General features: G+C 41.3%; 1 protein-coding gene across 1 annotated transcript in view; it reads left to right on the top strand.

The window, feature by feature from the left end:
- The window catches only part of LOC140554848 (serine/threonine-protein kinase 32C-like), a 109,007-nt gene extending 99,178 nt beyond the window's left edge, over positions 1 to 9,829 (top strand). The window contains exons 9-12 of the mRNA XM_072678259.1: positions 2,399 to 2,524; positions 2,801 to 2,929; positions 4,235 to 4,302; positions 7,437 to 9,829. Of these exons, the coding sequence (XP_072534360.1) occupies positions 2,399 to 2,524; positions 2,801 to 2,929; positions 4,235 to 4,302; positions 7,437 to 7,635 (522 nt within the window). The 3' untranslated portion in view covers positions 7,636 to 9,829. The remainder of the gene's footprint in view (positions 1 to 2,398; positions 2,525 to 2,800; positions 2,930 to 4,234; positions 4,303 to 7,436) is intronic.
- Positions 9,830 to 18,088: the final 8,259 nt, after the last annotated feature.

Raw genomic sequence — 18,088 nt, 5'->3', positions numbered from 1 at the left:
CAGAATTGATTACTAAAGCACTGTTTAGCTAGATTAGCTATTGAGTAGGATCCCCCTGTGCCTCTGCCATAGCAGATCTGACCATTTGAGGCATGTCCTCCACAAGACGTCTGCAGGTGTCCTGTCTTACTGTATGTCCTTTTTCAGAGAACTTTTCATAAGTACTGACCACTGCATACCAGAAAACCTCAGCAAGACCTGTCTGATGTTTTGGAGTTTTGGTCTTCTAGCCATCACAGGCCCCTGTTAAAGTGGCTCAGATTCTATTTGTTCTGCTTTTGCCACATCACCTTTAAGGAAGGACTGTTTAGTTACTGCCTATTCAGTCCCACCTCTTGACAGATGCCACTGTAGATGAAGGTAATCAATGTTTTGTTTTTTTTTGTTTTTTTGTTTTTTTGCTTCACAGCTTCTAATGTTATGGCTAATTGGTGGCTGCATTATCTTTGAAAACAAAAAGATCATATCGGTATTGGTCAGCATTAAGGTACTTGGATTGGATTAGGGACAGAAAAATGGATAAGGACATCCCTTATCAGTATTGGGTTAGTCAGCCTATCAAATGTATTATTAATAATAATAATAATAATAATAATAATGTGTAGCTGTCTACTGGTTCCTGTTATTGGGGTTTATCAGATTCAAAATTTAAATTAATTTGACAAAGATCATATTAGAAATTATTTACATCTTCATGTTCAAGCTTCACTTGGCATTTATATAAACCAATGGCGCTGCAGATCCTCTAATCACACAGCACCTGTCTCCAAGCCCTCTGCTAGAAAGCTGATCCAGCATGTATTCTCCTCTGTATATCTGACACTCAGCTAGAGAGGTGCAGAATTATATAAGCAGCTGCTGTTCGAAGGTAAAAGGCATGAGTTGTTTTTGTGGAAGAGATGGAGCTGTAGGCCTCCACAGATGGAAAATGTACAGCCATTTGTGTCGTGATGTCATATTGGCTGCATTTAAACAGGTGCAGGATATCAGTGCTCACACAGAGTTCTCAATCCACCTAAATCGGTGCCTCCTGCGCAAACACACATCCTTGCACAAAAATGTAGACCATTATACAAGCAATCTATCGCTGTGTGCCACGGCCTACACCACATAAACAACTGTCTTCTAAAATAGCAGATAATGCAGATTCCAGTGTAATCTAAATGTGTGATAGGAGGGAGGACTTGGAGGTTAAAAGGAAGCCGAGAGACTTTCTTTGTGTTATGAATGATGTCTCATCTACTTTAGATTGCACAAAATGTGAAGGTAGAATCATCAGTAAGAAAGCAAAGAGCCTTGGAGTATGTGCTGAATTTAAAAAGCAGCTTATATAAAGAAAACATGCTCAAATAGAGGTCCACTCAGAGGACAGGCCCGTCTAACAGTCATAACCTAACCAGTGGCCTTGAAAAATAACATGCACTACATTTAACCCTGTGTAAGGTCAGCTTCTGTTTGTGCTTTTCCCATCTGAATTTGGCTAGTTTGAGAGTGTGTGCACGTATGTGTGCACTTGTATTTCTACACTTGAAGACTTTTGTGTTGGTGGTTGTTTTAAATAATGCATATTTTTTAAAATAATGAATATACTTAGAACATCTCTGTGTCTTAAGTTATGTACAGTGTTGAGTTTGAAATTTTACGTGACAAAAAGTCAGTTATTTCATTATTTAATGGAATCTTCCTAATTTAATATCCTATAAATGCCATCTCTACATTGTTCACATGTCTATGAGAAGTCTCCTCCCTTATGTCTGTCATCTTTCATTCCTCCCTTTATCAGAGAGAGGGGACTGGCTTCTCCAGTCTTGTCCCATATCATCATATTTTGAAGGCGTGGTCCGATCTACCAAAAAAGAGTTGATCCTGCTTTTCTTGGATTAACTGTCTCCACTGTCCATGGAAGACATTTGACTAGATTTTGGAGCATTGCTGTGAGGATTGGATTGTATTCAGCAACAAGAGTGTTAGTGAGGTCAGGATGTTGGATGATCACCACCCCACCTCATCCTCAACTCCCCAACTCATCCCAAAAGGATGGAGCACCAACCATCATTCCAGGGAACACAGTTCCATTGCTCCAAACCATAATGCTGGGGGGCTTTATACCCCTCTAGCCCACGCCTGGCATTAGACATGGCGACAATAGGTTCATGTCTATCTGCTCCAGAGAGTCCTATTCTATTGGCAGTACTTCTCTGCAGGGACTAAACAAAGCTGTGAGTGTGTGCATTTGCACATCTGTGTCAGCAATGTGTGAAACCTAAGGTAGCTGAATGCGTTCATTAGATGGGGTGTCCACAAACATTTGGACATATAGTGTATCTACAGCGTTATGTGTACAGTCTGTATGTGTATGAGTGTAAGCGGCATTCAAGCTCGTGTGTTTGTTTTTCAGTTGTTGACTGTGAACCCAGAGCACCGCTTCTACAGTCTGGCTCACATGCAAACAGCCCCCTACCTCTCAGACGTCAACTGGGACGCTGTCTACGAGAAGAAGACGGAGGCTGGATTTGTTCCCAATGTAGGAGCCGATTAAACACATCAGCACATTACACAGTACACGGCACACACTGGAGCCAGACACACACGCACACACACACACATGCACACACAATGTAAACAGAAAACATGCTGTGCGTACACAGATTAGTACCCGAACTCACAAAGATGAAGAAATGCCACATCATGTGTTCGTATTCTTCATAGGTTATGGATCAGTTGCTAAGGAAATTGCCTTGTGTGTTTCTTATTGTTCAGTACTGTTCACTGTGTGTTTGTTGTGTGTGGGTGCAAACAGAAAGGCCGTCTGCATTGTGACCCCACCTTTGAGCTGGAAGAGATGATTTTAGAATCTCGCCCGTTACATAAGAAGAAGAAACGTCTGGCCAAGAACAGATCCAGGGACAACAGCAAGGATTCCCAGTCTGTGAGTTATCATGACCCTCAGCCCTTTACCTCGCCACTCATATGTTCTTCTAAGGTTGAGAAAGTTCTAAGCTTTGTAAAAGCTTATAACCTCCGAGCATCCATGTTGCATCATTGACAGTTGGAAAAGAGGTGGTGGCTGGATGCTCACGTGCCGGAGGAGGCATGTGTCTGTCAACCTCTCAGTGTCGGGGGCGTTACATGTGATAGGGTAGAGTACTAACCAGTGATTTCTCCCATCTAAAATCTAAAATTAGGGAGAAAAATTCTATTAAATTCTTAAATATATTAAACAAAAGTGGACTCAAACCCAAGCAATCAGGACCTTGCACTAAAGGTGCTACAAAAGATGGCATAAAAAAACCACTTTTGGTTCCATAAAGAACCTTTTGTGAAAGAGATGTGAGAGTGAGGAACGTTTACATCCCATCTTTTTAAAGGTTCTTCACACACACCTCATACGTACAACACTCTAGCTGCTTGCTTTGTCAAAAAGCAGGAGATCCAATGTCCAGATCCCATCAACACCACAACTCTATGTGCATCAGAGTTTGAGAATAGGACTCAAGTAATAGGGGAGTTCTGACCTGCAGATGGGAAGAAACAGTAAACAGAGAGACACAGAAAGAAGGAAAGCTGCAGCTCATTTACTGGTGTTTTTGAATGAGGTCAACTCAGTTTGCATGGCGGACCTAACTGCAAACTGGAAAACTTGAGTTAGGAGAACGTTTGAGTTGATTTTGAGAACTAAGTTGATTTACAGTTGTCCTGCTTTTAAACTTTTTGCAGTGTTGTTATTGTAGACTGCTGCACGCGTTAGCACTGAGTACTGAATCTAGAATGCAACGCTTGCCACTCTGCCGGCTGCTTATGTAGATCTGAGTTATTAAATGTAGTCAATACCAATGTTGTTCCTGATTCATGAGCTAATGCAGGACTACAGGCGTGGAAGCTTCACTAACAAGAGCCTCCCCAGCCCCAGGAGCAGGAGCTTCCTCCTCCGTTATTACCTGGATGATTAAATTATGAAGCTTTCAGTACTGTTGTCAAGCCCTCCAGCGCTTTCAGAAATATGAGGCCCTATTTTTGGCCCGCCTGAAGCATCCAATCCGAGCGAAAGCAAGCCAACCACAATAATGGTGTCCAGTCTGAACTAAAGCAGGCCGAACACAATGCCAGCGGCGGCTGCAGGGGCAGAGAGAGAGAGAGAGCTTCTGTGATCTGGGAAGTGCTGATTGGTTTTAAAACGTGCTGCGGGTTCGTCTTGTGTGCATTTGACCTGTGACTGGTCTTGTGCTTTCCACAGGAGAACGACTATCTACAGGAGTGCCTTGAAGTCGTGCAGCAGGAGTTCATGATCTTCAACCGTGAAAAGTGAGCAAGCACTGAGAAACACTGTGTGCATAATAACCCTTTCAGAGCAGAATCAGGGCCTGCATTTGTTGTCAGTTTTATATCCATGTTCAGGACAATCAAGGCTGATGAGATGTGTCACTGGGTAAACACCTCTGTGCACCTCTGTAGCAGGTGGTGTTGCATAGTGGGTAACAAGCGACAGTGTAGGGTTTGGTTTCCTGGTTAATCAAGCACAAAAAGCTACACCAATAAGTGTCATTAGACAATTGAACTGCTAAAGCTGCATTCACCTACAAGTGTAACTTAGAGCAAATGTAAGTTGCTATGGATTAGAGCATCAGCCAAATGCCATAAATTTAAATAAACATAAAGTATATTACTATATCTAAAGTACTAAACTACTTTAGTCTATGTCTAAACTACTTGTTTTTTCGACAGACATACACATTCCACATGGAATCATGGTCAATATAATTTTTAATTTTTTTTGACAAGAATGTGCAACAAAAATGTTAAAATGAAAACAAAATTCTACAATGTAATGTCAGTTACATCAAAATATATAATGTAGAGTAAGTGAATCAGTGCGTAAATCATTATATTTGTATACGTGTGTGTGTGTGTGTGTGTGTGTGTGTGTGACTGAACAAATTCAACAGAAGTTCAGGCAATTGGTGCTAGTAGTCTCACAATGACTGAAATGTAGATCAGCTGAGTACAGTAAATGTGCCTTGAATGATTGTAGTATTAAGACACCTGTCCGGAAGGTCTAGTCACTGGTTCATCACTATTTCTAGCTACACAATACACCATGAAGAACACTCCACACAACTTAGAATCAAACGTTATGGATACCAAAAATGTACAGGGGATGGATTCAAAAAGAAAATTGAGTTACTAAACATCCCCTGGAGTTCAGTTAAATCTGTTGTAGATGTGTAGAGCAGGCCGTCCTCACAAAGCAATTGTGAAATTAGTAGCACAATTTGCTCTGTTAAATTAGGCCAGTCAATTCAAAGGGTGTGAATAGTTATGTACTCACTTATTTCACAGTATATATTTTTATTTCATTGAGATTACTTTTTAAATTTTTTTTGTAAATTCTTGTAAAAAAAAAAGTCATGACAGCAGGATTTACATGAACAAACTGGAGTTTGCTAGTTATTTTAGTGTCTTAATAGTGTCACTGGAAACTTCCTAGCATAGTGTAAAGATTGTGCTTGTGTTGCACTCATTATGTCTCCTCCTATCGCTTAGCATCTCTCCGCTCTAAAGGTATCCCTTTAAAATTGCTCCATAAATTCTAGCAGCATCCTAAGGGTTGTGTTGGGTTGTGTAAGAGCTGAGTTGATGTGTACTGGCAGGGGAAGCTGTTACAGTATGGCCTTCTCCCCAGAGGGAGAGGATATTGGTTCGTCCCTGCTCTAAATTATTACCGCATTTATAATTTAGCAGTGTCTGTATTCGCTGCATAATGTGCCCTCCCTTGCTCCCCTCTCTCTCTCTCTCTCTCAGCCGTAAATTATGTGTTTCGTGTTTCTTGCGCTATTTTTAGCACTACCACATTATTTATGGCTCTTTATCCCTGGCACGCAAGTCTGTGCCACAGGAATGCCAAACACATTTTCCACTGTCTGTGTGTATGTGTGTGTGTGGTGGTGGTGGGGGGGGGGGGACTTCAGGTGCATTCGTCCCTGTTTGGCTATTCAGAGTGTTTGTACACACAAGTATTTATGGATGTGCCAGGCTTTTCCTGCTTGCACAGCTGACAATGTGTGTGTTACATTTAGAACTGGGCGATATCTGCGCTGATCCTGGAGAGGTGATGATAGGCCATGTTGGGTAACAGAACTGAGAGAGAACTGGATAGGCCTACTTTTCTTTTTAAACATTTAAAAGCTAATTATATAATGAATAACAAAGGACTGTTAAGACAATAGCCATTAAGCTGTGATAGAGCAAATTTGCCATTCGTCATCTCTGCTAAAGGAAGCTTTTAGTATAATTTTTTTGTGTTTGTCCAGCATAGGCTCTGGCTAAGTTAATATGCTAATACGTTTTTGTTTTAAATGCAGCCAGAGTTTCAAGCCCGTAAAACGGAGACGTGTGTAAATGCCGCAAGGCATGTTGTACAATGGAGATTTTTTAAGAACCATTGTTAACACTTGCGCCTTTGCACCCCCTTATTTTGCATGCCCGCTAGGTGTGCAAGGCTGAAGGGTGTCCCATTTCTTTACATTTCCCCAATAAGGGTGCTCTCATGCACCCCTACGAGCATTTGATTCACCGCTCTCATAAGTCCCCATCGGATCACACTTTTGTGAAGGCAATCCCGTGATATTTCTCACATAAAACCAACTAAAATATGGAGAAAAAGAGATTCTTTAAGTGTAAGTGGAAATTCTGAAGTTGGGAGAAAAGCACTATATCACTATATTAGCGATATTAATGATCACATCCACTTTAGCAGCAGCACAGAGAAAATTACACCAACTGTAAAATCCAGCATTGTGGCAACTGCTGCATTTGATGTTTAAGCAGCAGTGTCATATAAAAGTAAATTCTGCTCTCTGATGCCTTTAATGCTTACACCCCTTTTACCCGCCCTTCTACAAATTACAAACTACCATCTTGACTAGCCATGGTTTAAGCAACACTGAGCACACATTACAAAGTGTACAAACAAGCCCCAGCAAACTCCACAGATACATGAACAGAAAGGGGAACCAGTCTTTAAATGTGCATATATATATATATATATATATATATATATATCAGAAAATGACTAAAATATTGTTTAGCACAATTATTACTAATATTGATTTTCATTGTGACAGGCCTACTCTTCTCGTGATTGGTAATATAATTGGTAATCCTGAGGTTTTACCATGTAAATATAGTGATAATTGTTTTTTAGGCCCTGTTTATACCTGGTGATCCTATGCTAGTGAGTACAAGTATAAACAGGGCCATATGCATCTTAGAGACCTACTGTGATCCAATCGCTCAGATCACGTTCTGATCACATTTCTTGTGTAGCAGAAACGCTAATCTGTCTCAGGGTATCCCTGCTTGCATTGTACAGTGTGAGGTACTGCAGTATGTCTTACCATCCCTACTTAATTAAACCTTTTGTTTATCTCTGTGTGCAGGTTGAAGAGGAGACAGGAGGAAGGCTGCATGGGGGGAGAAGGTGAAGGAGCAGAGGGAGAAGGAGAAGGAGAAGGGGACCCTGACAGAGAGGGTGAAGAGGCAGAGGGCGGCACGGAGGACGAGGAAACTGAGGCCGAACCTGAGACCTCCAAGCTGAGCATGTGCGGCTCTGTCTGCTCCTCTCCAGGCAGCTCCTAGCGCCGCAGGCACAGCACAGCACCTCCTGCTGGTCTCTCAGGCGTCAGCACGCTCACCATGCCTATAAAGCCCTCAGTGCGTCCCTCTGACTGCACGCAGCACGGAGAGACGGCCGAATTAGAGCCAAACACTGCTCCATTCTCCCTCCCAGTAGCATTTACCACAGTACAGTTTTGGGTTATGCCTGTACGATCAGCAACACGGCCTCTTCTTTCTCTCTATGTCTCTCTGTTTCTACGTGGCCCCTAGAGTAAGCTCAAACTTCTATGCAACATAACTGTACAGCATGATGTAAAGTAGACATTTTAGAGGTAACAAACTGCACAGATGCTGCCTGAGAAACGCATGATGACACCCAGAGCAATAGGACTCTGCTAGAACAGTGTTCATGTGTCGAGGGCAGCAGATCGAGGATGAGCGAACTCTGTTCTGAGCGTTTTCTGTGGTGAGGGCAGTTAATTATTGAATAGGTGAAAGCTCTCTGAACTTTAGACTTGCTTTGTTTGCTCTTTCAGCTCCTGCCTCTGAAAGCAGGCTGTCACCTACTAGTGGTTTCGTATTCAGTTCATAGAGTTCTATAGAGGCAATAGTCTTTCGGTAGAAGGATAAATCGCTTGGCACCTGGAAAGTCGACTTATTGTTGTGTGTTGAAAAAGGTCCATGCTTTGTCGCAGGCAAATGTGATTCTTGTTGCAAGTAAATATAGCAGAGGAGCCTAACCTCAGCTCTCAAGAGTCACCTTCCTAACCTTACGTCGGTATCTGTTATGGTGTTAACGTGGATGACTTGTTTGGGGTTTTTTTGTAACTCTCTGTCTTTATAATCTAGCTGCTTCTGGCCAGAACTTTGCTCACTGGTGACCTGTTGCCAAGTCGGTTTGTGTTTCTCCCTCTGACTGTTAGAGTTTATTAAGATGTTCGTTTCTGGAGGGGTCGGAGAGCGCATCAGTGTAGATCACACCACAGTGTGCTTTCAGTATGTACTCCAGCCCCCTTCCATTCCTGCTGCTTATGAACTACTGTTGATATTCACTCCACCTGGGGAGTAGGCTTAAATTTACCTCTATAGGACACCATTTAATTATGCTATTTGATTAAGGTATTTGACAGTACTCTTTTTGACAGTAAGTTTTCTGTGTTACATATGGGGACTGTGTTCTGCGTTGATGTGGCTTAAGCACTCCCCCTAGTGGACAAGAACGGGGCTTTTCTTTAGAGTAGCGTTGTTTCCGTACTTTATGAATATGATAGTGGTTGTTTTAAGGTGGTGCCATCTATCTCGGTTGTGACATGTGGGAACATGTAGCATTCTCCACCTTAAATTGTATTGTCTAATTCTGTAAAACATGTACATAGCTAAAAAGCAAAACCTTTTCTCCACAGTTTTATGTGGGCGCGCTTAAATAACTTAAACAAATATAAAGATAAACAGACAGAGAGAAAAAAAATAGGACTATGATAAAATAGAGCCGTTGTGTGAAGCTATGCCTTCATACAGTGACCTCCAACTTCTGTTTCCAAGTGTGCAGGCACAACTTGTAGGCAAAAACGCCAAAGCTTTTGTACCATTTGCATAGCCATTTCTAAATAAAAAATGAGTGCCTGTGTCTGTTTGTATTTGTCCGATGTGTGTCTGTCGTTCTGTCTGTCTGTTTATGTCCAATTAATGCGAGTGTGCGTGTGGGTGCGAGAGTTAGGTGAGTGTGTAGGTAGTGCATAGGACCAATGTAACATTTGTAAACAAGCATTTATTGTGGTAAGTGAAAAACAAAAACATGGAATGTTTCTGAAATTAAACATGCTATTAACCTCAAGTGAACATGAATGAAAAAGAATTACTGTCATTTGACGACACTGAGGCCACAGCATACTGCATACATCTGAATTTCTGCATGTACCACTAACTACATTGGGATCTTGCGGAAGGGCGCACGGCCGTAGCTATGTGGCTTGGTCCTGACATCTTTGCCACTGACATTATAACTTACTCTTAAGCGGCTCTTCCGCCGGTGCCATCACTGCTCTGTTATCCATTCTCTAGGACTGCTTTATCAATTGAAGATGTTTGACTGTACAAAGCGAAGCATCGTCTCCAAATAAACGTGGACGGCATGATACGTATGAATAGATTCTATTTAACGTTTGGCATCCCATAGATTGTTTTGATGATACTGAAAATATTAATAAAATGTTTAAGTGCACTGGCTCTGTCTGCTTCATAAAGCAACTTCATGCATCAGAAATCTATGCTTTGTAGGCAAACAAAGGTGTAGGCCTGTGTGGACAGTAGGGGGAGACGACAAGCAGACCATTTCTTAGATTAATGGGTATAATGTTCTGTAATACAATTGAGATTATGGGGAATAAGATTTCCAAAATATGTAACGCAGGGCAAATAAGTGAGCAATATTCTAGTCCTACAGTGTGCGCTCTCCCTCTCTGAGAGAGTCTCAGGGCCGTGGGTTGGAATTGCTCTCATCTAGGTTGTGCACTGCAGGTCCAGCATTGTTAGAGTTCAACAGAAAGCTTAATTCAGGGCTCTCGATAGCATCCAGCAGGCTGGCCAGCTCCACCTCCAGCTTCTGCACTGTGTCCTCCACCCTCTGAGGAGGAAACACAGAGACAGAACATAAGACAGGTGAAGAAGAGCAGTGCTTGTAGATTTGGATTGCAGTGATTGATTAGCAGTGGACCACAGTAGAAACATACAGAAATAAAGAGACAGGAAGGATGAAGGGATGCTGGGGAAGAAGAAGGGTGGAGTGAAGCATGAGCAGGCTAAATGACTGAATTATGGATATGAGAAAAGGAAACATGAAGGACGGATGACTGAAAAAGACAAACAGGAGTCACAGAGAGCTATAAATCAAATCTTAAGTAATTACTATTAAATTGAAATAAAATCAAATTTAGACAAAAGGGAAACAGGCTTGAAAATGTCTGCCACTGCAATGTGATTTTGTCCGTTTATAAATGGCAATGTTCATAGTGGTTGGTGTAGCACAGTATGTAACACAGTTACATCCTTACAGTGACAGGCTATTAGTTGATTCCCCCAGACGTGTTGCCACGCTACACCAATAAGAGTTCTTAGGTAAACGCAAATGTTACATTTATCTACCTATGATCCAAATGTAGGTCACTGTGGATAAAACCATTTACAAAACTCTGTAAATGTCCAACAATATCAGACACTACATGAGCAAATCTATAAAACTTTATACCGTTACCACAATGCTAACTGGTGGGATATGAATCCATAATAATCCATATAATCCACACAGAAATACTCCAAACACATCAGATTTACCACATTTGGGGTAAAGGCAAATGGTCTCATTCATTGTTAAATGTTTGCATTCATAAAATACTGTTAGAGATTAATCATCTATAATAAGGAAAGGATGGCAACTGAGCTTAAATGGGAAGCCAGACAAGAGGCAGAGGAAAACAGAGGTAAGTAATAAGCTTATGAAGAGAGAATGTGAGGTGAAGTGGAGAGCGGTGGGGGAAGAAGTGTGGAATTGGCAGACAACACATAGAAAGTTGTCGAGACTTTTCTCAAGTTGCTCCAACAATGTTTAGTTTAACTAAGAGCCAGACTGATTGCTGATGCAGCCAATGGCACTGGCTAGAGAAGGAGTGATAAAGACCTACAGGCCCACACCTGATCCCCCATCCTGCACTGGGACTGACTGCTGTAAAAGAGCAGCACCTCTTTGCACTGTGTAGAACATTTAGACTGCTTTCCACTTACCAGGAATCTACAATTTAAGACAGAAATGGAGAGAAAGAATATTAGCGACCTGCTCCACTACATCCAGTCTGTTGCTGAGTGTGTTCTGGTCCTTGCAGGTCGCTGTGATGGAGTCCCTCTTTGCCGGATCTGACTCAGGCTCTGAGGAAAAAAAATATGATAATATTACCTTTCCAAAAGTGCAACAGCATCAGGTCAAAAAATCTGCTTAAATACTGAGAAACTGCAGTGGAAATGTTGCCGATATCCAGCACCTATTAGCATAGGAACTGATCCTAGCTATCAGGCACTAAGGCTAATATTTTGTAATGTGTACCAAATCTGGTCCAGCTGTAGCAGCCAAACTTAAGGCTTGCCATGACATTGTGGCCCACATTCAACCTACTATGGTTTTGGACTAAGAACCGGTCCAACTATAGCCAGTTGTCTACTAGTGGCTGTGTGCTAGGACCCAGACTAGGACAAATGTGCTGGAAGTAACAGCAAAATAATACACAAGTCACCAATGTAACAGAATTGAATTAAACCACAAAAACTAATTCATAGCTAAATTACTAAAATATAAAATGTATTCTTGAGAAGGTGTAAGTGTAAGTGCTGTGAACTGGAAATCCTTCTATGACTGCATCCCTGCTAGCAAAGGCCGGTCAACAGTAAAACCAGCAACTGCTGACCTTCAGGGCCTTCTAGGCCTTTTAAGATGGCTTACAGATTTTTGGGCTTTAAATAAAAATATATGTCTGTAACTTTAGTTCAAGATTACAATCCTAGTCTTAGTCCATTATTAAGTTTTAACTGCCCAATTAAATAGGGTTACATTTGTAAACTATCTACGCTGTCTGACTATCTAAACCAGCACAGGCATAAGACAGCCTACACCAACATGGGATTCCTTTTTGCATGCTTAAATAATCTCCAATAAATATCCAATCTCAGTCTGTGTGGCCATTAATAAATGGCCATTAAGAGATTCTAATGTTTCCTGGTGACTTAACTGGTGACCTATGACTGATTCTAGAAGGCACTAATATTAAACACACAGAAAATGTCAAGGAAAATCATTAGCTCAGGTATTTTTGGCAAGAGTGATTACACCTGTCATTCAAATGCAACCTTCAGATAATAACACCTGAAAAAACATGTAGAATATATGCATGTATTCATGCATTTTCACTTCTAGTAAACACAGCTCTTGCTATTTGTACTGTTCATTATGGCCTGTCAGTGTAGATTTCCCGGTCTATGTCAACAGTAATCACATTCTCATCCTCCATCCCACTGTCTCATCTGCTTTAACAGACATCCCACATTGATGAGAGCTCTTGTGTTAGTAAGAAACAAACAAAAAAAATATATACATAAAACCTTTAAATTAAAACCTGCTGTTTTCTTTCCTAATCATTACTTACACACTAAAATGTGCAGAGCTCAGGGTGTGGCTCGCATTGCCAAATCCCCTCAACACACACAGAACATCCAGCTAAGCAATTTACTCATGCAGCAAAAATGCTTTTGGACTGGGCGGTACGAGCTTCAGTGAGACTTTAAGACTTTTTAGACCTGCTTCATTTTTCATGATAACAAGTCTCTGGAAGTCGCAGGCTTTGATGGATTCAGGTATCAAACTCTTATGCTGTGCTAAATGTTGGCTGACAGTAACCTGTGTGTTTGTTCAGCACTGCTGCAGGTTTTGCCTTGTAAACACAGCAGGAGGGCGGTGTTTACTGAGCCAGACACCGGCCTCAATGCTGATAGTTTCCATGACATCACTGCAGATCTAAGACTGCTACACATTCGCCTCCTTCACACACTCTCAGATAAAAAAAAACATACACAAGTATTACACACAACTGACCTGAAACTACAGCTGTCTCTCCTTTCTTGACCTCTGAAGGTGCGCAAAACTAAAAGCCCCTTATAAGGTCTTATAATGCTTCTTTGCTCATAACATCGCTATCCCGTATTGCCCATAAGTAAATGCATGCAGGTACAGTTCCAGTATGTACATCCAATTGGAGGCAAATGTCTTACCAGATGAAGGCATATAAACACCATATTATTGCTGTATTAAATAAAGCCTCCAATCTTGAGAGCAAAAAAATGGAGAAATGTACTTCCAGCATATACTTTTAAATGCAGTATATACACGATCTATCCAAATGTTTGTGGACACCCCTTCTAATGAATGCACTGTCAATAGAAATCCAATACTTCTGGGATGAGTTGGGAAGTTGGGGATGAGATGTGATGGTGGTGATCATCCAACATCCTGGCCTCACTAACACTCTTGTAACTGAATGCAACTGAATTAATTCCACAATCTAGTACAAAGCCTTCCCTGGACAGCCGAGACAGTTACTCCAACAAAAGCAGGATCAACTCAACCCTTCGTTTTTGGAAGAAACAATTAACACGCAGGTGTCCAAATACTTTTGTCTAGCAGTGTACTTCTGAATGGAGGAATATACAACTGAATATACTACCAGCTTTAAAGTAAGCATGTATAGGTCTCCCTGTGCACCAAAACCAGGCTGATCTGAGATGTATGCTTTGCGTTGCAGTGCTTAACAGTAAGATTTAAGTGGAGAAAAATGGACTGAAAACACACAATGACAACCTCCACCTCAGAGCTTTACGCATAAGCAATTTAGTTCTCCTCACATTAATAGTCATCTGTCTCAGAAACATGACCCGATAAGAGAGGTTTACGTTTCTCCGGCCAAGAGTCTCTGCTCCCCGGTGCCCCGTGAAGGATTTCGCCTGTGATTTATCCCTGCTGTTACTCCTACGCTGCTGTCCCATGGTGCAACTTAAGCACCATTAGTCCTTCAATAAGCGAGCCAAGGATATCCAGGACCAGATCCAATGAAATCACAAAGATAAATGAAGGACGCAGCACTATTCTTCTCTTAAAGTAACCGTTTAGTAGATATTCTCATCTGTGCAGTTTGTTTAGGCCTACTCAGCATGTACACTGGAACTGGAGAAATAAATTCTTCCGTGTTTTGGCTTGCCTGGGGCTTTGTTACAAAGACATGGAAGCCCGTGTGGACACAGTTGGCTGAGGGCTGTGGGTCCATCAACAGTCAGTACAGTCAGCTGCTGTCTTTGCTGGACCTTGTTGGTGGGACACTGGAACAAAGCTGAAAGTCTCAGGGAACATAAACGATTTTTTGTGTGATGAGCATCCAGACTGTTTATTAAAAAAGATATGTTAATGTTAAATTGGCCAATTAGGAACTTCTGAGAAGTATGTGGTTGTGGCCTACTATTCTAATATATATGCTTGACTGACCAACCATATGCTGAAATAAGTTGTAAACCCCACTGTGCCCGATCACTAAAAACACTGTAAGATTCTTCAGCTCTGGATAGAAATTCAGGGAATTCTTCTGCATTAAAGCTTCATTCACTAGTTTGATAAAAGCCACATTGATTGGTGGAGGTAACACACATAATATTTTCTCCCCATTTTTTATTATTTTTTTGGGATTGCCAGTCTACACCAAAAGGGAAACTCTGGTAAAATCCATGATTAGATGTTGGGCATTGAATTGTACCTTTCTAAATGGATCATGGCTACTTGATCAAGGGGGCTGTAGGACCTTGTTTCAGGGCAATATCCCTTTTAAAGCCTTTTGAGTTTCAGCAGCAAGACAGTTAAAAGCTCAATTTCAGCTGGGAGACAAATGTCAAAGAGAGGACAGCTGCTGCTCACTAAACCACAAACTGTTTAACTGAGATGCATGAAGTCAAGTTACAGCATTTTGGGAGGAGGAACATACCTAAGGACTATCTCTGCCCGATCTTATATCTTACAAATCCAATCTCTACCTTGTTCACAATGAAGTCTTCACAACCCTGTTATATCTGTCTCCACCTATCAGAGGGGGGTCTGGACTTCTACCAGAAAGCAGAAGCCACTCTAATTTCTGCCCAGTGTTCTCTAAATTCTCTGCTGATGGCCATGGCCCAGGCTCCAATTTTTAGGCACTTGGTCACAGTTTCCGGTCTACACTGTGTGACAAATGTAAAGGTTTCAGTTCTGAACTAGAATGTGATAATCTTCAGAGATGTTAACCACTGACTGAGCAGTGAAGCGTAACACACAATCCTAATCCTTAGTTTTAGTTAGTCTAATAGAAAGTTGTCCTTTGTCAGTCACTCAGTCACTCAGTTACTGTTATGCTGTAGTCTAGATTTTGTTTAATATTTATTAGTTTTTTGTTTTTTTTTAAAAACAGCTATTTTTATCCCTCTGCCTTTGGAGGTATGGCTCCACTCCTTTATTATATAATCACAAAACAAAGACTGATCTAATTAGAAAATCACAGATTTGCTAATCAAACTGGTCGTCGAATCAATGTTAAAATAACACTCCAGGCTGTCATTTCCATATCAACTCTACGGCACTTGTACACTTGGTCTACTCTGCTTGGCGGGTAAGTTGGTAGTCAGCTATCACTGGGACATAGGGACCCCTCAATTGTCACAGGGTACTTTGCACGCTGGTGTAAACTCAGACCTGGCACCTTGATGTTGACCAGAAAATACAACAGTGGGAAGCAAATACCCACTATATATAAGCAGATCAATGTATTTTTTTCCCCAACAGGTTAGACAGGGTCTGTAAATGAGCACCAATTCACAGATTTTCAGATACAAGTGATGGCTGTTATATTTATTGACTAGTGTTATGTTTGTACTGCAAATCTACACTTCCTCAGAAACAGAGATAGGTAAGTAACAGAATAAGAAAGTATCAGTGTGTATCTGTGTGTGTTTATCTGTGTGTGTGTGTATGTGTGTCTGCTTAGAAAAGTAAAGGACCGATGCTGTTGTTAATGATGTGGGAATCTTGGACCAGCTGTGACAATATCCGGAGTAATAATCACACACACCAAGGCAACAAGCTACAACCCAACAAAAAACACTGCGCTCATCACACACACACACACACAAACCCATTATTCAACAGCTGGAGGCCTCTGGAGTAGTGACAACACCATAATGCAGAATACAGAGTCCGTCTCAGATTGGGGTTAGTGAAATAAAGGAGCACAGGATTTGGGCTTCAGCCTCTATAAGCTCTTGCCTAATAGTGGGTCGGGGCAGGCCAGCGGAAAAATACTGTAATGTGTTTGTTAACCTCAACTAACTGTGGTTGATGGAGTGTTTCCTAGATCAATAGAAACACAAAGAGACAGCAAGAGTAGAAGAGAAAAATAAAGAGAGAGAGAGGGAGGGAGGGAGGGGAGAAGGAGAAAGAGGTGCCTTTCTGTATTTGGGAGTAAATGAGAGTATTTCTCCATTCTTAGGAAATGAGATCACACACATTCCTGTAATTATTTCAGATTTCGCTGCCAGTGAAGTCAACATAACCATACGAGCGCTTAGCGTCTACCATACTACACACTTTCCTCCTGCAGAGAATACATTGCAGTCCACTTTGCTGGGTTCTGGGTGTGAATGCTCTGTAATGACTGAAGTTAACTACAGTATTTCGTGCATGAAATGTCCATGTCCACTGTGAGCTTCCACTGCCCTGTCATTCAGAACAGAGCTAAGCAGGGGCCAAATCAGAACCAGATGTTCCAAGCGCCGTAAAACGCACACACACGTTATTAAATTTCATGCATCTAATATTTGCTCTGGTAGAGGGCTCTCTGTTTCTTTTCTTTTGTATTATTTTTTCCGTTACTTTTCTTAGTGTTTCTTTTCTCCTTTAAGAACAACACAGATCAATCCAGAACACAGGCCACTCTTCTGGATAAAGCTTCCTCACTGAGAGTCAGACTTGCAGACTGTGAGTTGTGAAACTTGTGAAATACCTTATAAAGATTCCTAACGCCTGCATTCTCCACCTCACCCTGTAAGGGCTCTTACCAGCAGAAATCTGGCCAATCAGGAGCAGTAGGAGACCGATGCAGGTGGAGCACTGGGCCATGACTCAGAGCCGACACACCGTCCAGCTTCAGGGAAAGAAGAGGGTTGTTTATCTGTTTGTTTGTTTGTTTGTTTGGTAGAGAAAATAAGCATATTACATGAAGATACAACATGTATTTAAGGCTTATAGCCATAGCTCAATTTTAGCCCCTGTCCCTGGATAGGCTTTTATTTGTGAGACCAAAAGAACACAACGGCATGTAAAGTAAATACACCAAAACACATTTAAACTCAGCTATGTGTATACTAAATTTGGGCACCCACCAATTTCATGACACATTGTGTTGATTGTCTAACTAATATACTTACAATAGCATTTTCTGCAAATTTGAGATGTAATTCATGTTAACTTTCTGAATGTAACACAACGTTTACACATGCCACATTCACATCTTTATATGTTAAATTAAGCAAAAAAACTGTAACCTGTAGACCATGCAGAAGTGTGTGTCCTTCTATGTACATTTAGAACATCAACTGCACATGTTATTTCGCCTGGGGTGTTCAAACTTTTGCAGAAGACTATATGCATGTTGATTTACCCAAGTTTACAGTTTACAGATTAAAAAGTTACACATGTTAACATCTGACACAGTCAGAGCTAGAACATTATTCATGCATTTCTGGAGGAACAGAGGAGGAAACAGAGTGAGAAGAAATTACCTTAAAAGTTTCGGAGGGCTTCTAAGTGTGCGTGACCCTCTTTCTCTCTTTCTCTCTTTCTGCCCCCACTCCCTGCCTCACCGTCTCT

The sequence above is a fragment of the Salminus brasiliensis genome, chromosome 4 (assembly GCF_030463535.1).
Source record: "Salminus brasiliensis chromosome 4, fSalBra1.hap2, whole genome shotgun sequence".
Taxonomy (NCBI): domain Eukaryota; kingdom Metazoa; phylum Chordata; class Actinopteri; order Characiformes; family Bryconidae; genus Salminus; species Salminus brasiliensis.
Note: the sequence above shows the minus strand (reverse complement) of the source record. Positions and strands in the feature narration are given on the sequence as shown.